Source organism: Ciconia boyciana, chromosome 2, assembly GCF_034638445.1.
Source record: "Ciconia boyciana chromosome 2, ASM3463844v1, whole genome shotgun sequence".
Classification (NCBI taxonomy): domain Eukaryota; kingdom Metazoa; phylum Chordata; class Aves; order Ciconiiformes; family Ciconiidae; genus Ciconia; species Ciconia boyciana.
The window spans coordinates 84765386-84791104 of NC_132935.1; the positions used below are offsets into that span (position 1 = coordinate 84765386).

The window sequence follows — 25719 nt, forward strand, 5'->3', positions numbered from 1 at the left end:
TTTGATTAGCAAGTACTCTTCTGTGCAGTTTCCATGCTAGTGGAAAACAAGGCCTAAACAGCAAGGTGTCAGTTGTACCAATGCCCTCATAAAATCTTCAACTGTACCAAAACAGAGCCCTTAGAAAACGAAAAGAAACAGTGGATTGTTCAGCTGCTTATATCTATCTGCCCATTCATCTGATGGCCTAAGTTATTCTTTGAATAACTCTAGGGAAACTGTAATAGTATATAAATATTTTGAACACACAAGAAAACTGTGAGAATTGAGTCCATTGTTCAGAGTTTATCTTAAAAGTGTGAAACCTGTAGGTGTAGAAAATCCAATATTTACTTAAAATTCAAAGCAAAGGACATTACAATATTTATATTACTCTTAGCTGAGAGCTGGCAGACGACACTCTCAAACAAGTGTTCATAACAATATTTTTAGATGGAGCACATATTTCTGTTCCTTCAGGAATGAAGGAGTGCATTGTGCAATACCTGCTAGAATTAGAAGAATGAAGTAAGACTCTTTCAAATTTTGAGTTTGAATTTCTAGTGATTCTCTTGACAACAAACTGTAGACTTTGGCAATGTTATACACTAGAGTTGTAATTTCTATTCCAATATTTCAGAAATTCCTTGAGGGAAAATAAACATATGAAAACCTGAACATGGAATACAGTTCTTAGAACTTCAAGATAAAATTACAGTACCCATGCACAAAACGAATTTATTTTAATCCTACGGACTGTTAGCAAGATGTATCACTAATAAAAATCACTCAACTTTCAGATTGATTCTTCACTGGGACCTCATCTTGATACTAAGTAGAAACCAATCACATATAATTAAGTTGGAGTTTTTACTAATATCTATAAAAAGTGGTGTGCAACGCAAGTACAAGTGAGATTCTGAAGGTTCAACATAGATATTTCCTTACCTAACTCAAACAGAATGTGTCATTAGCAAAATTTTATGATTAATGCAATTGTCCTTACTGTTTTTTATAAGATTTAATTATTGAGCAACAACAGTTTAAGAGCCTGTGTGTAAAACCTGTGACAGAGGACATTAAGTTTATTTTAAGACCACTACAGGAACCTGGGCATCAGCTGTGGTGTCTTAGTTGCGGAGTTAGGGGGACATCATAAAGTATCCCTTTAGAGTAGCAGCATTCTACTTATGTAAGGTACTTCTATAGCCCTGTAAGGCCTTTAAAATTATATTGGAGCCTCTGATCATGAAGCAAAGAGATAGTTAAACACAGGACTCTCCAGTTTCAGTTAGCACTCTAATATGAACCAACCTGCGTATCAGCTGGGATCACTAACCCCTATAAACATGCTTATTTTAAACAGATGTCACTAAGAAAGATATTTCAACTAAAAAAAGTAAGAATTCTTAATATCAAAAATAAGGATGTTCATTCAAGTAAGCGGCAGAATTTGATTTCTGAAATTATTTTACTAACTAGTATGATTCCCTATGTATGGCAGAGACAGAGTAATGAAATGCCTTCGCGTTACACAATTAGCACAGTTCTTATCTGGGATACCACGACAGACTGTTCTACTAAAGCATGCGGAAGGTGCTTTTCCTTTTTGTACTGGAAAGTCTATGCAATTCCTCTTTATGCCAGTTTAAGATATTTTCTCTAAAATAAGGAAATGAGGTAGACCTTATTCCATTAAATCCATAATTATTACCTCAGTATTAAAAGAACTCCATTTTAACAGATTTCATTAATTAACAATATTTTCTTTTAAGCATTAGTATTTATTTAGCAGTATCAAATCTGTGAATAACTTTATAAACAATCAATATTTTTTTCTTGTTTACCAGAGGCATACATATGCAACCTTAAAATCACACTCTACATATTATAATACCACAAAATCTGCCATTCCCATATGAACTATGGCCAAAAACTTCTAGAAAAGGATAAGAATAATAGTTACAGATGAGGATAAAAGTCTTGAACTTCAGGGATTGCTTATTTGGTGTTCATGAGGCACATCTCTATATTTCGAAGCATCTATTCAGCCCATTGACTATATTTATTATTTGTCTTGTGCTCTCAGTCAGGAACCAAACTAGATAAGTAGCAAATAGGTCATTTCTTATAGGGGTGCTTGAAGCCATTGTTCATATTATTGTGAAGACAGAAAGCAGAGGGAGGTTGACACTCTTCTCACACTTCATAATTAGTCTGTACTAATTTGCAGTGACGTTCTTTCATAAATAGGCATACATATTTCTTTACTATTTAATATCTTCAAGTAAAAAAACCCCAAACAAGCTGATACATGATTAAGAACTTTGTAATACTACTGCTGTAACAGCAGATCATTATAAATACAAATAAATACAAATATCGAATCTTTTTTCACAGTCATTCAATTAAATGATAAATGCGTTTCTCTCCCACCCCACCAGTGTCTACATTCCAATTCAAAACTGAAATGAATGAGCTTTTTATCTCTTATTTCATCACAGTTACAACCAGAACTGCTGATTTGAAAGGACAAATGCCTCACAGATTAATTCACTCTGTATGTTCTGTTCAGAAAGATTGATGCATCTGGGAAGAGCTGTCTGTAGCTAACATCCTCCAGATATGGGTTCACTATGTAAGCAGTAGAATTGGAATAAGGGTTTCACTTTTATTCCCGAAGCATGTGGCAACTGAAAGTGGGTTGCTACACCTGTTAGAAAAAAAACACTGTCTAATTTGAGGTTTCCCCAGGAAAAAATGAGCTTCTAGGGTTGGGTTACCAGTCAAACATTGACTGTTGCTGTTTGATGAGCCACACTTGACATAAGCAAAAAACAAGCAGGGATAGATCCTACATCAAGTTCATGGATCAAAAGACCTCATGTTTTGGGAAAGGTGGGATATTAAATTTGTAAGTCAAACTCCCAAGAAAAGTTTTCATGTGTTTTTGGGCATTTCAAAAGATGTTCAGTGTTCTACAGTAAGGGGGAACTATATTAAATACTAAGTCTATTAATAAATTATTTCCTCTACTCTTCACTGATAACTTACTTTCTTATTTTATTTTATTTTTACAGTGAGGTTAATGGTACTCTAAAAGGATAAATGACTCATGTTTTCCAGGGTTCCCTGAATATTTTGATTTAAAAAAACATATAATCCTATACACAAAATCTTTGCAAATACACCTAGGATCTAGACATTGACTTCTCTCTCTTTCATCAGCATTATTAATACATACTTATTTATAAAAAATCAGCAGAATATCTTGCTGCAATTGGGGAAGAACGCAAACAGGAACCAACACAGGCTATCACAGATAATTACTAATTACACAGCTAATTAGTATTACATCCCCTAGCTAATTACTAAAGGTAATTAATAAACACAAACACAAAACACTTCCTAGAAAGCCATTCAAATTCAAAGGATTTTGAAAATCTTACACTTTGTGTTATTCATGGACAGTAGTTCTGACTTTCACAGTCATAACAATATAGTTGCAGCAAATTTCTACACATAGAGTTTATAATTCTTCCTTCCCAGGGGGGAAAAACAAAACAAAACCAAAGCAAAACACGGGCCCTAGAGCCAATCACCTGAAAAACTAAAGATTGTTAGGAATTGCCAAATCTGGTAGCCTGATGGAGGTGAGGTTGCTGCAGCTCCCTGTTTTTAATCAGTGATTTAGAAGCAGTAGTGGGGCTCAGTGTGTGCTCCCAAGAGGCACACACACAGATGCAACACATACACGCAGTGGGCGACACATAGAAATACTCAGCACTCAAACACAAACAGCGTCATCCTTCTGTGGCTGACCAGGAGGAAGGACAGTTTAGTTGGAAATACACACGTGTACTCAGCATGGATCCCTCCTGTAACTTGCCTCAGTCTATCCAATAGCTGGCACCTGGACATACAAGTCCGAGGCCTGCAGCTCCCCTCCAGCTGCTGGTACAGCTCTCCTTTTAATCCTGGACACACTCACACATCCCCACCCACGCCAGCACGCTATAGAACCCCCAGTAATGGGCCTTATACGCTAAGTGTATCCAGTAACTGGCCCTGGATCCTCTGGCCTCCCAGTCACCTTGCATGCCCACTGACACCCCCACATATGCATTATGGGCTCTCAGGAGCTGGCTTTGACACCCAGGCTACCCAGGAGCTGGGTCCTGGCTCCCTGGTTTCCCCTTGCTTCATGCACAGACACACAGATGCAAACAGGCCTCTCAGTGAACCACAGACCAGACAGTCGGACCTCTGGGCCCCTGCAACAGCTGACTCGTGAACCCTCTGGTCTCTCCAGTATCTGGCCCAGACTTCTGGCCACATGGATACCTGGCACCCAAGCCACTCATCCGACTTGCTGGCTACTCCAGCCTGATACTCAGTAGTGATCCCACACTGACATTCACACCCATGCAATACGCACACACTCTGTACTCTCCAGTTTGTTGGCACCACAGACACATGGGACTCTCTGACCCGTGGTCCAGCTCCAGTTGCTGGCACTTACATCTCCAGACACACATGCATACAGACAGAGAGTCCCTTTACTCAGGAAAATAGTTAGAAGTGCAGCACAAGAAGATACAGGACAGACCATGCTGATCAAGCACAGGGCATGTCTAGACAATGGTACTGAACAAGAGCCTGTTTACACAGGACTGGCCCCTATTATCCCCTTGTCACTCATTTTTTTCTTGCCTTTTCCTCCCTAATCCATCTCAATCCCTCCCTTTTCCTGCCTGTGTTTCTTCCTCTAAACATCCCAGAATAGATCTAGTACAATACCATAATGCTTTTCCCTGCATCCCATAATATCTGCCATACCCCTGTAGGCAGTAGCTTCCTCAGCCTCAAGGGTGATCAGGACAGCACCTCCTGTTGACTCCTCATGATGGGTTTCAGCCCCGGCCCATGGGGCTGAGGCTCTCCTGGGACAGCCCTGGGACGAGCCCACGCTCAAGTCTCTAATTAGGGTAGGGAGGTTACTCTCCCCGCGCTGCAGCTCTGCCTTCCTTTGGGTGTGTAGAAACAAGCCTTTTATAAGATAAGCTAACAAGAATGTTCTTCTGCTGAGAACACAGCTTCTTTTACTTCAAAGTTTGTAACTTGGTGCTGGCCTACTGTCCTGGTTTTGGCTGGGATAGAGATAGTTTTCCTCCTAGTAGCTAATACAGTGCTGTGTTTTGGATTTAGTATGAGAATAATGTTGATAACACACTGACGTTTTAGTTGTTGCTAAGTAATGCTTACACTAGTCAAGGACTTTTCAGCTTCCCATGCTCTTCCAGGTGCACAAGGAGCTGGGAGGGGGCACAGCCAAGAAAGCTGATCCAAACTGGCCAAAGGGCTATTCCATACCATATGACGCCATGCTCAGTATATAAAGTGGGGGAAGTTGGCCAGGGGGGCAGCGATCGCTGCTTGGGGACTGGCTGGGCATCGGTCAGCAGGTGGTGAGCGGTTGTATCACTTTCCCCCCGCCCCGGCTTTTGTTCCTCTCTCTCTCTTCTTGTTTTCCTTCTCATTTATTATTATTATTATTATTATTATTATTATTATTATTATTACTACTACTACTACTACTACTACTACTACTATTATATTATTATTTTCCCCAATTATTAAACCATTCTTATCTCAACTCACGAGTTTTCTTACTTTTGCTCTTCTGATTCTCTCCCCCATCCCACCGGGGGGGGAGGGTGAGCGAGAGGCCGTGTGGTACTTAATTGCCAACTGGGGCTAAACCACAATACTCCTTTTAGGCACACAATGTGGGGCTTGAAGGTATGAGATAATAACAGATTAACCAGAGCATAATAAGGAATTTAGGTCTGTTAATAGTTGTGGGCCACGATATTGATTCATCTGTTATCGATATTGGTTTACCTGATCGGCACCATGCTCATTTTTTTGCTGTACATGTTAAAGATGGGTGTTGGGTTTTGCAGTCTGCTGTGCTCTGCAGTGCTCTGCAGAGAAAGGTATCCAGTACCTGAGGGAATTAGCCATGCTGAAGGTGATTTATGGCGACCTGAACAACAAGCAGTTACCCAAAGATCCTGATGAAGTCAGGTGCGCACAACCCACGTGGCAGAACTTGGTATGGAGCGAACCAGCGTCATATGCCAACTCATTGGCAGTAATGACCGGGAAAGATAGAGAGGGACAAAGAGTGGAAGAATTGGCTGGCCAAGTCTGGCATTACGAAGAAAGTATCTCTTCCTCCCTCATCTCTGCTGTGGAGAAACTGTCCTGGGACGTCCAGCAACTCAAGGAGGATAGGTCCTACTCCCCACCTGTACAGACCAGTATATCAGCTGTTAGGAGTAAATGTTCTTCTGCTCAAGAGAGAGGATGAGGATGGTACACACCACAGAGACGACATGAGGAAGTGGGATGGAAAACCTACTTCAACCCTAGAGGCACGGGTACGTGAGTTGCAAGGAAAAAACAATCACCAAAAGGGGTTCTTCCAGGAAAATTGCTGCTCCAGTTTCCAGTGAACAGTTCCCCAAACAGAGTAAAAGGGCTGATCTTACTTCTGATTTTAATGAAGGAACTCCTGACTCGTATGTACAAGAAGTGGGTAATGAATACTATGAGCAGGACTAGAGGGACCCTGCCTCCAGCCAGGTGGAGGAAAGGGACAACTGGGTTTACGGGACTGTGTGGATTCGATGGCCTGGCACATCAGACCCACAGGAGTATAACGCTCTAGTAGACACAAGTGCACAGTGCACCCTAATGCCATCAAGCTATACAGGGGCAGAACCCATCTGTATTTCTGGAGTGACAGGGGGATCCCAACAGCTAACTGCATTGGAGGCCCAAGTGAGCCTAACTGGGAATGAGTGGAAAAGCACCCCATTGTGACTGGCCCAGAGGCTCCGTGCATGCTTGGCATAGACTATTTCAAGGACCCAAAAGGATACTGGTGAGCTTTTGGTATAGCTGCCTTGGAGATGGAGGAAATGAAATAGCTGTCCACCTTGCCTGGTCTCTCAGAAGACCTTTCTGTTGTGGGGTTGCTGAGGGTCAAAGAACAACAGGTGCCAATCGCTACCACAACAGTGCACCAGAGGCAATATCGTAACAACCAAGACTCCCTGATTCCCATCCATAGACTGATTCATCAACTGGAGAGCCAAGGAGTGATCAGTAAGACTCGTTCACCTTTTAACACTTTTATGTGGCCAGTGTGAAAGTCTAATGGACAGTGGAAACTAACAGTAGACTATCGTGGCCTGAATGAAGTCACGTCGCCGCTGAGTGCTGCCGTGCCGGACATGCTGGAACTTCAATATGAACTGGAGTCAAAAGCAGCCAAATGGTATGCTACAATTGATATTGCTAATGAGTTTTTCTCAGCCCCTTTGGCAGCAGCAGAGTGCAGGTCACAGTTTGCTTTCTCTCGGAGGGGCGTTCATTACACTTGGAATCGATTGCCCCAGGGGTGGAAACACAGCCCTACCGTTTGCCATGGACTGATCCAGATGGCACTGGAACAGGGTGAGGCTCCAGAACAGCTGCAATACATTGATGACATCATCGTGTGGGGCAGTACAGCAGAAGAAGTTTTTGAGAAAGGGAAAAAAATAGTCCAAATTCTGAAAGCCCGTTTTGCCATAAAACAAAGTAAGGTCAAGGGACCTGCACAGGAGATCCACTTTTTAGGAATAAAATGGCAAGATGGACGTCGTCAGTTCCCAATGGATGTGATTAACAAAATAACAGCCATGTCTCCACCAACTAGGAAAAAGGAAACACAAGCTTTCTTAGGCGTTGTGGGTTTTTGGAGAATGCATATTCCAGGTTACAGTCTGATCATAAGCCCTCTCTATCAAGTGACCTGGAAGAAGAACGATTTCAAATGGGGCCCTGAGCAACGACAAGCCTTTGAACAAATTAAACGGGAAATAGTTCATGCAGTAGCCCTTGGGCAGTCCACGCAGAGCAAGATGTAAAGAATGTGCTCTACACTGCAGCTGGGGAGAATGGCCCTACCTGGAGCCTCTGTCAGAAAGCGCCAGGGGAGGCTCGAGGTTGACCCCTAGGGTTTTGGAGTTGGGAAAACAGAGGATCCGAGTCCCGCTATACTCCAATTGAAAAAGAGATCTTGGCAGCATATGAAGGGGTTTGAGCTGCTTTGGAAGTGGTTGGTACTGAAGCACAGCTCCTCCTGGCACCCTGACTGCCAGTGCTGGCCTGGATGTTCAAAGGGAGGGTCCCCTCCACACACCATGCAACTGATGCTACGTGGAGTAAGTGGGTTGCACTGATCACACAACAGGCTCAGATAGGTAACCCCTGGCCCAGGGATCTTGGAAGCAATTATGGACTGGCCAGAAGGCAAAGATTTTGGAATATCACCAGAGAAGGAGGTGACACGTGCTGAAAAGGACCCACTGTATAATAAACTGCAAGAAAATGAGAAGCAATATGCCCTGTTCACTGATGGGTCCCGTCATATTGTAGGAAAGCATCAGAGATGGAAAGCTGCTGCATGGAGTCCTATATGACAAGTTGTTGAAACTGCTGAAGGAGAAGGTGAATCGAGCCAGTTTGCAGAGGTGAAGGCTATCCAGTTGACTTTAGACATTGGTGAACGAGAAAAGTGGCCAGTGCTCTATCTCTATACTGATTCATAGATGGTGGCAAATGCCCTATGGGAGCGGTTCCAGCAATGGAAGCAGAACAATTGGCAGCGTAGAGGCAAACCCATCTGGGCTGCAGCATTGTGGCAAAATATTGCTGCCCAGGTAGAGAACCTGGTTGTAAAAGTACGTCACGTAGATGTTCATGCACCCAAGAGTTGGGACACTGAAGAACATCAAAACAACCAGCAGGTGGATCAGGCTGCTAAGATTGAAGTGGATCTGGATTGGCAACATAAGGGTGAATTATTTATAGCTCAGTGGGCCCATGACACCTCAGGCCATGAAGGAAGAGATGCAACATATGGATGGGCTTGTGATCGAGGGGTAGATTTGTCCATGGACACTATTGCACAGGTTATCCATGAATGTGAAACATGCAATGCAATCAAACAAGCCAAGCAATTAAAGCCTCTGTGGTATGGCGGGCTATGGCTGCAATATAAATATGGTGAGGCCTGGCAGATCCATTATATCACACTCCCACCAAGGCAAGCGCTATGTGCTTACAATAGTGGAAGCAACCACTGGATGGCTGGAAATATATCCTGTGCCCCATGCCACCACCCGGAACACTATCCTGGGCCTTGAAAAGCAAGCCCTATGGTGACATGGCAGCCCAGAAAGAATTGAGTCAGACAACGGGACTCACTTCCGGAACAACCTCATAGACACCTGGGCCAAAGAGCATGGCATTGAGTGGGTATATCACATCCCCTATCACGCACCAGGCTCTGGGAAAATCAAGCAATGCAGTGGACTGTGAAGGACTACACTGAGAGCAATGGGTGGTGGGATATTCAAACATTGGGATACACATTTTGCAAAAGCCACCTGGTTAGTCAACACTAGAGGATCTGTCAATCAAGCTGGCACTACCCAATCAAAACTTCTACGTACTGTAGAAGGCTATAAACTCCCTGTAGTGCACATAAAAAACATGCTGGGGAAGACAGTCTGGGTTACTCCTGCCTCAGGCAAAGGCAAGCCCATTCATGGGATTGCTTTTGCCCGAGGATCTGGGTGTACTTGGTGGGTAATGCGAAGGGATGGGGAAGTCCACTGTGTACTTCAAGGGGATTTGATTTTGGGTGAGACTAGCCAATGAACTGAATGGTATGACGTTTATTGTTGGATAATACTGTATGTCATCTCTTTTATGGTTGCTATATGCCATATCAGTGGTAATTCAGTGAGAATCACCCAGATTAATGAAGAAAGAACTTAAATGAAACAGAGCAAAGTGCAGCAGTGATGGAAACAGAACTGGCTTCAGCATGCAACAATCCAACACCACACACCACCTCTCCTGCCCTGAAGGACTGTTATGACAGATGGAGCCCAAAGTCATGGACTAAATGAACTCAACGGACATTTTAGAGGCATGGCCCATAGACCAAGGGAATGATATCTGTGTGTATATATCAAAAGACAGGAAAAGTGGTGGTGATTAACTGGAATGTATTAGAAAGAGTAGAACCTAGGCATGACGTGGATGGTATAGAATAAGGGGTGGCTACTGTCCTGGTTTTGGCTGGGATACAGTTAATTTTCTTCCTAGTAGCTGGTATAGTGCTGTGTTTTGGATTTAGCATGAGAATAATGTTGATAACACACTGAATTTTTAGTTGTTGCTAAGTAATGTTTACACTAGTCAAGGACTTTTGAGCTTCCCATGTTCTGCCAGATGCACAAGGAGCTGCGAGGGGTCACAGCCAAGAAATCTGGTCCAAACTGACCAAAGGGCTATTCCATACCATATGACGTCATACTCGGTATATAAACTGGTGAGAGTTAGCTGGGGGCAGCGATTGCTGCTCGGGGACTGACTGGGCATCGGTTGGTGGATGGTGAGCAGTTGCATCACTTGTTTTTTTCCCTGGCTTTTGTTCCTCTCTCTCTCTTCTTGTTTTCCTTTTCATTACAATTTTTTTTTTCCATTATTAGACTGTTCTTATCTCAACCCACAAGTTTTCTTACTTTTGCTCTTCCGATTCTCTCCCCCATCCCACTGGAGGAGGAGGGTGAGTGAGCGGCTGTGTGGTGCTTAGCTGTTGACTGAAGCTAAGCCACTACCCCCACTATTACATTTTAGATGTATGAATTCTAAAATCCTATTTAAACTATTCTAAAAATCCATAATTTTAAAGTCTTCAGATAGTAAGTTGTTTAAAACCAAGTTTGGGCTGCACTAAGCTAGAAGCAGAAGACTTCTTAAGATGAGTATTCACACTAGAGCTATGAACATCTTGATGACTGCATCTGATAGCTGCAAGAAGCTTTACTGATAGCGATAAAAGATCCTTAGGCTTCACAAATGTTACATTCAGTTATGAATGTTGGGACCTTTTTCTGTCTTTTTCCCTGTTTTGGCCCTCTTTCTTGTAAAGGAATTTTGTGCATGTCACGGTAAATTCAGAAAACTTCCAGATAAAATATAACTAAGATGGAATCAAACAGTTCATGCCTTAGGAAAAATAGGTCACAGAAATGCTTGCGAATTCAGAAGACTGATGTTTTTAGAAAATGAGTGTGGTGAAATGTCATAGTGAAACACTCTATTCTTCAAGACTTTCCCATAATTTCTAATATTCTACTTCTTCCCATTAGATCATGCCTAATTAAATTATCTGTTATTCTGGAATTATAAAAAGACAACTTATCAAATCAAAAAGCCTTCTCCATTTTTTTTCACTGTTCTACTATCTGTTTACCTTGTAAGTTATTTATTCCTTTGCCATTTTAATAGACTAAGGTATCAGAAACTTTTTCATATTCTATACACGTATTAAAAACAGTTTAAGTTCACAAAGTATTATTAAATCCCTGTCAAAGCCTAAGGCTTGGGGATTGAAAATACACTCCCATCTGCTTTCTTTATAACATACAAACAGTGATATAACAATACGATTTTTTTTTGTGATACAGACCTGATACTGAGAACATCCACTATGATTCTTCGCTGACTGAATAGCGGCTCCAGATTACAAGTTCCACACCATTATAAAAATAAAAAATATAGGCCATTGCCTCAGAGTGACGAAATAGAAGCAGAAATGTAGACCAGCATTGTGTTTCTAAGTAAGTAAAACAGGGGCAGCGAGATCTTGAGGACAATACCACTGATTTTCCATACCTTTTAGCTGTTAGTTGTTAACATGTACCTCAGAGTGGTTTTAGCCTGTGCCAGCTAGCACTCTGCCAGACTGTACTCACACATGGCTCGGTAAGGTGTGTGCTAGCAGTCATTACCGGAACACAGTATGTATGAACAAGCCTGCCTCAGGTTTGCTCCCAGTACCTTATATAGTCCTCCAACATGATCCTGTCAGGCTTTGCACTCTTAGGCCTTTCTAACATGACCTCACAAACTTATAGAATAATTTAGGTTGAAAGAGACCTCTGGGGGTCATTGGGTCCAGCCTCCTACTCAAAGGAGGCCTAACCTCAAAGCTAGCTGAGATGGCATTGATATACTTCTCTTGGTAATGAAGCAAGCGTATACCTCCAAGTTCCACAGAGATTAATGTACAAAAGCAAAGACACTTAAATGTAAAAACACTACAATGTTTTTTTACAAAATTTACACTATTTACACTAAATTTACTTCACTTCAGCACATTTTAAAAATCATTATTCTTCCCTACAGTTAAGTGTAGGGATAACTATATTTCATTCTTTCCCCTCAGTATTAAATTTTCGATATAGATAGGGAAAAATATCAGATGACATTTTCAGATGAAAGGAGTACTTTCTTAAATTATATTTCCTCATTATTAAGGACTATAAATGCACACTAAAAAGATACCATCATATTAATATTTAAGATAATGCTCTTCAGAAAATCTAAAACTAGTAACAACCCCCATCCCCAAAAGAGATTTCTTCTCTCTTTAAAGAAACCAATTTGGATTCATTATACATAACTTAAACTTTGTGGAAAAAAGGAGACAGTGATGCATAGAGTTTAAGCATAAATATTTCAGCTCGTTCTACTTCTTGAATCATAAAATATTTTTTCAGTGAAATGGCAATACTGCAGTTTTATAAATACGAGAATTATATTAATGTATTATGGTATATGTGTTGAAGCACACATTCAATAATCCTCCCAAGCTTATCCTTCAGGCAAAACAAAGCATTTAAAATCATAACGTATTAGGCACACTTGAGTCACTTCCTAAACAGAGACTTGAAAAGACAAAAAAGTGCTATTCCAGTTTGACTGAATGGCTCACATCATGGTATGATGCAGAATTAATTCTGTATACAGTAGGCTAATTTTATTACTCAGCAAAACATAGCAACTCCTAAATTTCATAGTGTTAAAGCAAGAAGTAGGATATAATAGGAATTAAAAAAAAAAAAACCAAAAAAACACCGACCTGCGTTTTGTACATTGGATTTCACCTACCAGACTTAGTTAACTGCAACATATTAGCCAAATCACACTGACAGAAATATAAAATACCCACCTGTTTTAGGGTCAACAGAGAAATATGGCTGTCCCTGAAGAATACTGTACACTACTCTGGCGCTGTTTCCATATGTAGGGTCATCTGCATCTGTGGCTGTCACCTGCAGAACAGATGTACCTGTATATACAGGAAAATAAAAGTTAATTGATAATAAATACAATTTTCTGACAAATATGAATAGTTTTAGATGCATTTTTGAAACTTCTACAGTCCTCACATTCTACAATTGAGAGATTAATAACATTTTCTCTATATGTTATTATCGTATCATATTTTTAAGGAAAACTATTTATACTCATTTGAAAAAAACTTTTTCTCTCTATATATGTATATGTAACTTATTTACATATATATATAAACATAAATAGTAACTACATAGCATGCATATTTATGCATGTTCACACATATAGACCCCAAACTCGGATATTGCTTAGACTTCTGAACAACTTATATTTATGGACTTTAGGATTATCTTCATCCACAATACAAAATAATGCTGAAGTGCATATTTAAAATAATTTGCATAAACACCCTCAAATCAATAAAAGATTATAAGGGAATCAAAAAACCTAGCTATTGGAAGGCATCAAAGATCTGAAAATTAAATAACTACTAGAACCTTCTTGGAATTCCAATGGTGGATCCAAATTAGAAAGATAAGGAGTTCAAAAGACAGATATTTGTATGCTGTTAATAAATACCATTAGAAAAATAAAATCACAGTTTCTAGCATGTCACTAAGTGGGATAACTTAAAAGTAACACTTTGTAGAAAATAAAATGCGTAAGTACTGCACAAATAGAATAGAGACGAGTGATTTTACATTTTACTGTATTTTTCAAGACATTTAATGATGAATCTTTTTTGCTATCACTACCCAACACTTCACATAAGAAATCAGTAACTGAAAAATTGGCAAGTTATTAAAGGTTCAGTATTCATCCCACTTGTTTATCCTTCTACAGACACTGCTTTCTACAGACTCCTTTGGCCCAGTATTAAAATACAGAAATAATAATAACTGAACAGGCTGCTCTCATGTAATTCTGCATCTGAAAGTGGCTTCTCAGTTAAATTAACCACTGAGGCACCACCTGCACTCTGGGGTGTTCAATTTCACATCCTAGTTGTGAGGAGAAGTATGCTTTTGAACTGAATCCCTTGATCTCCCCCACTTTTCGTACTTTGATTTGCCTCATAGAACAGTTTCAGAGCATGTTAACTAGATTCCTTTGGATGAAACTAAACCAGAAGATGTGCTTTAGCAGCACATCTGATTTATTCTCACTGTTAATGGGCATTTAGTCTCAGAGACCAGACAAGAGCTAGTCTGAAATAAGACTTCCCAAAAACATATGGTGTGGACATCAGATCCTCAGTTCCAACTGTTTAACTTCATAGATCAGTTTCCATTGCACAGAACTGTTTGTTAATGTGCACACCCTCAGTGTACACTGGGAATAGAAATACCTAAAATCACGGAGTCACACTGCGAGTACAGCAGAGCAAGCACGTAAATATTTGCAGATTTGGATTTTTCACTGTTTGAATGACAATTCATTCATTTGTGCCACACTAACTTGGACACCGAGAGTTGCTTTTTGTATCTCTGCTGCAGATTTAGTAAAAGGTACAGAAAACGCGTCTGCATATACTTAAATATACTTATTATATATATTATATACCTTAAATATACTGTCTTCTGGTCTCTGAATAGCCCAAATGCATACAGTCTCATAGATAAACATATTCACACAGCAGATATAAGGATACCTTGATGAATTTGAAGTTGAATATTGTAATAAAATCAAGCTGGAGCTAGTAGTCTGTTCATAGTTATTCAGGAGTTAATGGTAAAACTGACTAAATTACTGTATTTGGGTTTATGTGGCAAGTAAACAAATATGAACTATAGTTAGTGTAATTGTCTTAAAATGCTCTAGGAATCTATTCAGTCATATTTATTTGCTATCTAAACTTAGAATAAGAGTTCCTGCAAACCACATCAGGCCACTTCAAAGAACAGAAAATGCATTTTTTTCCCCTATTCTATAGCTTATCTAAATACTGTAATGATATATTTCTGTAGCTCAGTTTGGCAATAATTTCTAACTTGAGGTGGAAAAGCTGTGACCTTTCTGTCTTCTAGTTAAGCTTGTTGTATTCAAGGGTGAAGGCCTGTCCACACTAATTTGTTGTTTTACCTTTATTCATGGCTTCATTATTTTATGTTGGAATCTTGTGGAATCATTAAAGATCAATAGGTTACTGATACACAATGATTTTATTTTTTTTAATTGTATACAACAGAAACATACCCATCCAATAGGTATAGTCAGTCACCTATCAGAGTTTGCTATCCAGAGTGCCGGGCAACTTCTGTACCTTTTTATCTATAGATTTTCCTGCTTCCAGGAAAACAGTTGCCAACAGTTGCCTACTTGTCTAAGAGGTTGAGTTCCCATTTGCATTTTTTCCCAGAGTTCTAGAAAATCAAGGTAGTTTTTGGAATGGATGAACAGATTTTGACTATTTCAGAAGACGAAAATACTAGGAATACTGAGATTTCATGGTTCTCTCATTCTTCAGAGAATTCCTTCTCTCCTCTCCTTATTTTAAAAGGTAGGGGATAGAATTTGAGTGCTTGTATTGCTCATTGATGTGGGACAATGAAACAGGGCTAGTGAAAGGCGATATCTCACATGAGCAGCTGACAGGTCATTTTAGCATGAATGGAATGCTATTATACCTTAAAATCCACCACAGTGATTTTCTAATACATCTGTATCTCTCTCCTAAGAAACACCTGATAATAGTAATTTCGTATTGAATAGTATTGAATAGTGGAAAAGTGTTCTCTTTCCGTCTAAAAGAATACCTAGAATCACAAGTTTTAACTCAACCCCCCACCCCACCTCTCAAACCCTCAGTCAGTACAATGTAGCTCATCAGATGCTTAACCTTTTCACTGTATTACACTAGCATGCTCAGGATCTTATAAGATACACCCATACTGGCCTTTTGCCTAACTGTTGCCTGATTTGCTGAGCAGAGAGTAAAGGCAGCTCGTGAAAGCTGCAGGTTAGAATGCCTTGCGAGGAAAAAGATAAAGAGGGTACCTTTACCTTCCAATTACTCCTTTCAAAGTTAGCATCATTCAGCTCATCAACATGACAGACAAATCACAATTCCAAATATATTTGTACCATTCAGGTGTAGCATCAGTTTTGGCTGTTGAGCTATGTGTTATGAAGCATTTAGATGGAAAAGTATACAGTATAGCTACCTTGTTATTTTTAATGTTAACAATTCTGAAGAAAATAATCTAATACAAAAAATAAGGATCTAATTTCCCTGGAGACCTCAGAACAGATATGAACATTGGACCCAGAGGCATACCTTCCATACTTTCTTCATTAACCTACTGTGAAAATGCCTGTCAAGAAAAACTCAAAATTTTGCTGTGAAAGCATTTTGACACTCCAGTTAGGCAATAAAAAAGACTTTTTTCCCCAAAGTGGAGGCTCTGCTTATTCAGAGTACAACTACCATTCCACATGATTTCCCGCTACAGTTTAGAGATTACGTATTGGGAATTCTGTTTTCTTAGCTAATGCTTTACACAGAGCTGTAAAATATGTCTGTATGCTCTGAACACCACTCTGTAAGCTTTGCCTTTTTTCTGTTATCAAAAAAAGGATACTTTCATTGGGAAATCAAGTTGTAGTTTTATTTCAAAATATCTTCTTTTGTTTTTCTCTTTTTTTGAATATGTTTACAATAAAAATTTTGTAAAGTTATGTATCAAAGAAAAGTTTAAGGGAAATACTTCAATCTGTCTCTCTGAATACAAATTTTTAATGTTTAATGACGCAGTTCAATAAAACTTAACTGTTGCAAATCTGTATGCATGACTTTCCATAGTTTGCTGCACTGTTAAAATCTCAAATGGATCAATATTGAACAAAAAGTAAAAGAAATGAAAAAAAAAGGTGGAGTTTAATGAACACAAAGATTTCCTGCCTAACTAAACTAATTCTTAAAATTGTCTTAACACACTAACAAGTCAACACAACATGTTTTAGTTTCATTCTACATTAGAAAATAGTGATTTCACCAGGAAATCAACACTTCTAGTCCAGTGACTATATTACTGATCCAAGTCCTCACTGTAGAAAATCTCAATTTTTTTTTGTCAGTTATCTTCATTAGAAGGTAAAAATCAAACAACACAGGAAGGTAAATAGGCACTTCTCATACAAATAATACTTATGAACACCATTAATATTGTCTTCCAGATTATCTGAAATTATGACTACCTCACATTATAAAAACCTGGAAAGAAGTTCAGAAAAGTCCAGAGTGGCTATTAATTTCCTAAGTAGAATTTATTGGGAATACCCTTCTTAGGCATGACCTCAACACTAGAAAATTTAATATGCAATAGTTCACTCATTTTGAAGCTGTCTGAAAATGAGAAGATATGCAAGGCTTTTACTGGTTGAAAAATGTTTTTCTTTCCTTTTACATTTAGATAATGATGACCCTTTCATAATCCTTAAAACAGCATAGTTATAGCTTTCAATGAGACTGAGTTTTTTACACTGCAGAAGAAATCATTTCCAATATAAACCTTGGTTCTTGAGCCAACTTTTAGAAAAAAGGTTCAATGAAGGCAAGGAATATGTGTTTTCTTTCAGCTCTTTCAGCATAGTACATAAAACATAAATAATATGTTCACTTTGTGCCACAGTAAACACTGCGATCTAATATTTGGCAATTTAACAAATATTTGGTAATTTAACAAAACTTACCTGTACTTTCTTGTCAGTGACCTTAAAAAATAAAAGCCATAAAGGTCCTACAGCTTTTACAAGTAGATCAAGAAAGGTTCAAATTGTGGGAAAAATACCAGCTAACTTCTCGGGGAGACAGACAGGAACCTGCTGTTGAAACTAAACAGCATAACAGAGATCAAAAATACCACCTGCCACTCAGCATGAGGGCTGTTACAGAGAGAGACAGTAACATTGAAAGTTCTTTAAATGACCATGTAAAAAAGTGGAATAAATTTTTAACGTAGTGAAGCATCCTTAGGAATTAATTAAATAACAACAAGAAGTTCAGTTATGTATAGACTCCACAGCTAAATGTCAAAAAACATGCTAATTACAGAACTAATTATAATGGCATAGGGATCTCCGTTATTCAACAGAAAGAATGTATCCTGTGGAAGCAATAATAGAATTAGTCTTCCTGAGACTGCAGACAATAAAATGCTTTCAGTATGCAACAAACACAAACAAATCAATAAGGGAAAAAGAAAATAATGATCATAAATTTACAATGAAAATATAATGTATGCCTACAGCAGATTGCCTGTATGGCGGGATATGAAAATTCAGTTTTATTCATACAACAGAAAAGCTTTGTGGAATAGATATTTTAATGATTTAAGTCAGGTACAACCAGTAAAGTATTTAATTTATAAAACATATGTATTAATGCTTTATTTTATCACTAAAACTTCCTTGGTTTACCATAATCCACTCTGTTTTATAACCCAAAATCTATCCCAAACTAACTATTCAAATTGTTCTTTGGAAAACAGCGACTTGTATAATGTAGTCGTACAGTAACACCAAGATTCAGACTACTACAGAATTATGACTAACATCTATGTAACAATACTACATCTTGAGAGCATGAAAAAAAGAAAACTTTTATAAATAGAATGAAGAAATAAAAAATAATTATATTAGCTGCTTTTGATTTTGAGGATAACATTGGTTTCCTTTCCACTGTCTTTCCTTCTATGCAGAAACTAAAAGGCTTCCACAGGGGAAAAAATAATCAATTAATTAAAATGGTCTCCATTAAAGACAAAGGAAACTGAAGAAAGAGGAAGACAGAGTTAAGCATTTTTGGAGACAGTCGATAAAGGAAATGAATTTCACATCAAGACAGTCTGTGGTGTGACTAGAGAACTGAGATAAGAGCTTAGATGTTACTGAAATGAACTGTAACTCTAACGGTAAAGCTTTGTGCCACAGTGAATTATCAAAGACAATTGAAGAGGTTTCATACAGGCCCACAATATTCTTACTGGGAGCTCTATCCCCTCACTGTAGTACTTCCCACAAAGGTGCATTTCTTAAATAGTCCTGGTTTTATGACATTACCCATAGAAATACTGACCTTCTGTACTTCCATAAATTTCTTGTAGGAATTATATTTGTGATAGTATGCTCCGATGGTTAAAAGATGGAATTCTACACTAAAAATATGTCCTGTTATATGCACTAGCATCACTGTGTAGGTGGAATGGAGATCTACATGTTTATATCTCTGAGAAGTAACAGATGAGATCAAGGAAGTTAGTATTTGAGAGGAAGCTGTGGTTTAAAAGAACAATAAACCATTTGCAAATTATTTTAAGGAATGAAAATGCATTTGATCTATAATCTGAAAATCTTTATTAGCTAGATACTGACCAAACAAGAATGGCTAACAAAGATTGTTCTTCTGGTAGAGACCCAGAAGAGGCTATTAGAAATAACAACATTAATAAATAATGATAATAAAATGTGGGAGGAGGGGAAAATAGAAATTACAAGCAAAGATGAGGTAGCAATTCCCAGTTAGAGGGAAACGGACTGTGTAAAGAAGAAAACTTGTAAAAGGGAAGCTGAAGGGTAATATGGGAACAATGACCTATGAAAGAAGAAGAGATAAGGAAATAAAAGGAGACCAAAGAAAATGTTTCTCCCTTCATGCATTCTTGTTGCAAGAGGGACCACAGGAAAAAAAGGCTTAGAGTTCTCCACAGCTAGGAAGAGACATCTGAAATAGCACACTGTGGGAGGACTTGGAAGAGAGGAGAGGACTGGAAAGAGAGAAAGGTACTACAAGTACCTACCAAGAACAAAGTATTAGAACAAGACAATTATCATGCAGACAGGTAGATTATTTTTCAGAACATTACGTATGGAGGACATTTTGAGAAGAAAATCAAGGAACTATTCCTATATGTCAGTGTAGTGGCAGTCACAGTGAGAGAAAGAATGAAGAGGCAGTAATCAAGTCAGGGGAAAAGAAAGAGAACGGGGGAAATTTTTTATATCCTTTTAAAACATGGATAGGGATAAAACATAGATTGAGAGGATACTCTTAAGCTTGAGAGTCCATTTAATACAATTAGATTTTGCATGGTAGATAGGAAAGAATACTTATTCTCTACTTTATACAAGATTAACACCACTTAGGTCAATGAAGAAGCCACTGGTGTAAAAATCAGTCCCTGCTTCCAAACTGTCACAGCTCTGAACTCCATGGTTCAGGAATAAGATTTAATAACTTTCAATCTTCCCAGGACTGGTATGATTACTACATGTTTGCAAATATTTCATATGCCACACTTCATTTGTATATGCAAGAACAGAATTGTAGTTGTGTTTGGAATGCACTATTTTTACTATGCATATCTGTAATGGAAACTGGTTTTGGCCTGTTTAGTATCTCCACATGAAATATTTATTTGCATACTGTGAAAGCATATGCAGTTCAAACAGTATGCAGACTTCCACAAATAGATTAAACTTCCTTCATTACACAGTCAATATGTCTGAACTCAGCATAATAATGTCAAGTGGTACCATAGAAGATGAACTGAACGCAGATTCACAGTTTAAAATGAATTTCACCTATCTACACTAGGAAAGTTGTACAAGGTACCCTCCTATCCAAAATAATTACATTAACAAAATACCATATCTGACTTTCAAGTATGGAACAAAACACTTCTGTTATTTTCTGATCTATTCATATCAGTTATCAATACCATTCAAAGTGATTAAATGATGACAAACCATTAAGATTCAATGACAATATTAATTTGTTCTTATATGTATGATAAATATTGTTGTGAGAGTTGAGTAACTACATGCATTTTAATATTTTTCCCTTTTAATTTTTAAAACTCTACTCTGCAGAAGTTAAAAGTCTATAACCTGCTTAATTAGACAAACAGCAAGGAGAGAAGAACAAATTATCTACTTTTCACTTGGGAAAATTAGACACATCTTGGACTTGAAAGTTGTTTCTTAGATGGGGTGTGTAGGGATTTGGGGGGAAAGGGAAAAGTGTGTGTTCATGAGGTAACTATCTGTACTGTCCATTCAGTAATAAAAGACAGCAGACATATTTCACAAAGACCAGTCATGACAGTTAAGCTTTCTTAAAAAAATATCTAGCTAGCATAAAAGTCATATTTCCATCTGTCTATCCTAGACTAGTTATGTAGCTTTGATGTTGTGGTATTAGAGGCAAGTTATAAACTAATTTCAACACCAGAGAAGCAATAAATAAAGAAAACTGATTGCATAATGTAGCACATCAAAGAATAAGAATTTCTGAACTACATTTCTAACAGGGAAAACCAAAGATCAGTATTTTTTTGAACTTCAGTTCACTTTATAAGAAACTTAATAAAGGTAAATAAACATATAACAACATGATCTAAAATAATCTAGAAAACTACCATTCCTTTGCATTTGTTTAATTCTGTGAATTGCATAGACTACTCATGTAGACATAAGAGAATGCCATAAAGTGTGTAGTTGAATGAGGATATATGAATACATCTTGTTTCTAGAGTGCAAAGTACCATTTGTCCAGGAATGTCTGTTAAAACATTCAAAAATAAGAGTTACTCTCCTCTACAGTCAGCATGTGTTTGTGTGTGTGTACTGGTTTCTTAATATGAATGTTCCAAGTAACATACAAGGTTGCATTTGATGTCTTCATATCATCTCTTCTCAACTGTAATATCTTTTACATACAATCAACAATATAATAATGTGTCATAAATTTGTCAAACAGTATGTGGCATTTTCACTTGTTAAAAGACTGTTGAATAGAACAATTTGTTTTCCTTACCCATTTCAGACATCTCTGGCACAGTAACAATGTATGGTCCATCTGTAAATTTTGGTGCATTGTCGTTGATATCCTGCACTTTGATAATAAATTCAGATTCAGGTTCGAGTGGCTTGTTTGTCCGTCTATCAATAGCTTGGGCATGAAGCACATAGTGTGTCTTCTGCTCTCGATCTAGGCTTTTGGTTGAATGGATGTCTCCAGTCGTGTCATCAATAATAAATATAGTTCCTGCCCCTTCTCCAGTAAGAATGTATTTGACTGATCCATCACCTTTGTCGGAATTGGAGTGCAGCTGTAGAATATATACACATAAAATCATATAAAATGACATATTAAATTTCATAAAAGGTTATTGCACATAAGATATAAAAACTATAATATTATTGTTAGCACCATTCTACTTAGTTTTTAACTTCCCACCTCTTGCCATAATTTCTCATGTGCTATTTCTGGCAAGTCAATCATTTTGTTCAGGGTCATTTCCACCCAGCATAGTTCATTTTTTAAGTCGGGATTTCTTGTGTTCTACATCCATTCTAGAAAACTTCCCTAAGTCAAGAATATTCTAGTAATTGGGATGTTTTTAATTTTATTTTGGTTTGGTTTTAGTCCTTCTAGTAGTTTCTTACAGCACTCATTGCTAGAAACTCTGCCTTAGGCACTAAGCCTGAAGCAGTCGCACTGAGGATTGTTTGCTTCAATGACTGTAGCTCAGTCCCACCACCTATGTTATCTCCTGTGGCCCCAAGGACAGCATCATTTACTGCAAAAGGAAACTGTGTAGTGTGGCAGTGACAGATATCTGTCCAGGTTTACTCTATCCCTCAACAAAACACAGCCATTTTCTCTGGTTTTTCTTTGTTTTTAATTAGAAAGTCACCTAGTTTGCTTGTATTTAAATTATTTATAATGAAGTCATGAACTTTGGTTGACACTTCCAGCATTTTCATTGTTCCTAACACACACTTTGTACTAAAAAATATACATTAAATATATTATACCTGTCCTTGAGTAGAATAAAGCTTATATTTATTGGGGGGGAGGGGGGGGAAGGAAAAGTCACTAAGTATCCTGGTGTATTAAGAGATAACATGAAACAGCTACCCATTAAGTCTCAGTGCTTCTAACTTGACTTTAAAGAATTGCCTGTTTAGATAAAAAATGAACATGTGTTCTCTGAGAAGGAGGGGTGATTTTTTGATAGAATGAGAGGCTTCATGCTTTTTTTCTTTAAAATGACTTTGAGAACAGAATGTATTTACTGACATGCACAATGAGAACAAAGTGATAATGCAGAAATGAACAGCCTCAGGTATTGTGCAGTTATATTGTGATGTTAAATCAGAAGGGAAACTTTATAATTTTAAGAACTCACTTATTCTTATTATTATCCCACTGCCCTGACTATCTCTCAATATCTGCGATGTGGCATTACTAAGTTTCTATACAGAATCTGAGCAAAGCAGAAGCAGAATGCCAGGTATTATTTTTCATTAATGGAACACAAGGTGTCAGTTTCCGGACTCCTTTCCATTCTCAGTTCAGAAATCATTTAGGGTTGGATAGAGAGAAAATAAGGCTTTTGGAGGTTCAAATCATCTTTTTCCTGATTTAAAACAGAAGATACAGAGGTGCTGCTATTTTCTCACTCTCTCCTTTGCACCTTTTTTGCCAGGTCTTTGTCTTGCCTTTAAAATTATCTAGCTTGCTATTTGTAAAAGGAGTAAGCATATGGGTCTTGATGACATTTTTAATCTCATGTATTAAATCTATGAAATTATGGTGTCGCACATTAATTTATACCTTGTCCTGTAGGGGGGGTTGGGAGGGAGAAGTCTAATAAAATTAAGATTGTCACTTCAATGTAGCGTAACTTCAGTCAATGCACTATACGCTTATCTGAGCCACAATAAGATCTGACTGAATAACAAAAACAAAACTGGGTCACCACTGTGGACCCAATTTTTTTATTTTGAAAATGGAAGAAAGAAAGAAGCAGAGAAAGGGTCTGTTTGCTTGGCTTTGTCTTTATAGGACAGCAGGACAGTCTTATACCATTCCTTTAGAGCAGTGATGGGCAAAATTCTGGTTACATCTCTTCTTATCCTCAGAATAATACTGTATTCTATTAACAAAGGAATAATTGGCTCAATGCAAAATGCCAGGGATCCAAACTTGCTATAAAGTCAAAATTTTCTCTGAAGAGATTTATTCCTAAAACCAAGAATAGTAGGTATACTGGTATTCTATCCCTTTTTTGCTGGTATTCTAATTTTTCAGAAACAATCAGAATTCTTTTTCTCTTGCTGCAGGTTCCTTTTTTGATAAAATGATTCCTAAGTGTTAGTGTTTGCAAATGTTAACATTTGCCTCAGAAAGATTGTCTCTAATTTATGGGGAAAAAAAAACAAGAAAGCCAGGAGAAAAATCGTTTGCCCAAGAAAATGACAAATTTGCTGAGTTTATGAAGGTATAAGGAACTCAAGTTAAAACTATCCCAAACTGAAAAAGATCAGAAGAATCTCCATTCTCATTCTCTCTTTTTAACTCTGCATGTGTATATGTAAAAGCATATTCAGGTATAACATACAGAGATCCCACCAAAAAATCACTGTATTCATAACTGGAATTATGAAATTATAAACTAATTAAGAAACTGGTTATATAGATAGGTAAGAAAACAACAGAATAAGGAACTGCTGTAGAATTTAAGAAGTAAGCTTTCTTCTAAAAACCCAAATATCAATGTAGACACTGGCATTCCAATACCATACTGCAGAAAGGCATATTCAGAGATTCACTGTGATAGCACAAAATGCATGGAATGTTTGGAAAAATTAATAACATTAGATTTTTTTTTTCTGAAGAAACAACGATTTGTATTTGTCATCAGTGAAGAAAATCCAGGTACATTTTGAGTCAGAGGGCTTTTACATCTAACAAGTAATAAAGGTTAAGGAACACAAAAGATTCTCAGCTGATTGCATGGTCAGCCAATTATATGTTATTCCTGCTAAACATCATGTTACCCACCAAACTTCAATTGAAAAATGCAGGCAGGAATGTCATTAGAAGAAAATTATCTGGGTATCAATAAACACTGAAAGCCTTCAATTTGCAACTGGGTCTTTTACACTGCAGTTGTAAGGCAACAACTGAAAAGAAGAGAAAGTTAAGAGAAGTTCCTGCTTCCCTACTTCCTGATATTTCTTATATTGTTTGAAATATATCACTTTTATTTACACCTTTTAATTTCTAATGCTGAATTTTAAATTCACATAGGAGGATTTTGCATGGCACTTCTACTGCATAACAAAAGGGCCTTTCCTTTGTCCGTTGTTTTATATTTCAGTTTTTCTGTAAAGTAAAGGTTAAATAACTGTTTGTCTTCTTTAATACTTCCATCTCAGTACAAATTGGCTCAAGTAGAAAAATATCAAGGCTTCTCTCAAACGTTTATTTGCAATATGTGTTGTGCTCAAGAGAGCCCCTGGGAATCCCTGCTTAAGACAATGCCTACCACATTAATGAGAGATTCATGTCCCTAAGCATGGCTCACTTCTTCTCCCTGCATACTACAAAATCGTCTCCACAACAGGTGGTTTATTCCACAAAAGCATTTCTAATTAGAATAAATGCTATTCACCGCT

At 37.8% G+C, this 25719-nt stretch overlaps 1 protein-coding gene across 1 annotated transcript in view; it reads right to left on the reverse strand.

Moving 5' to 3' along the window:
- CDH18 (cadherin 18) overlaps nucleotides 1–25719 on the reverse strand; it is a 191956-nt gene that overhangs the window by 131174 nt on the left and 35063 nt on the right. The window contains 2 exon segments of the mRNA XM_072851356.1: nucleotides 13127–13246; nucleotides 22067–22361. Of these exon segments, the coding sequence (XP_072707457.1) occupies nucleotides 13127–13246; nucleotides 22067–22361 (415 nt within the window).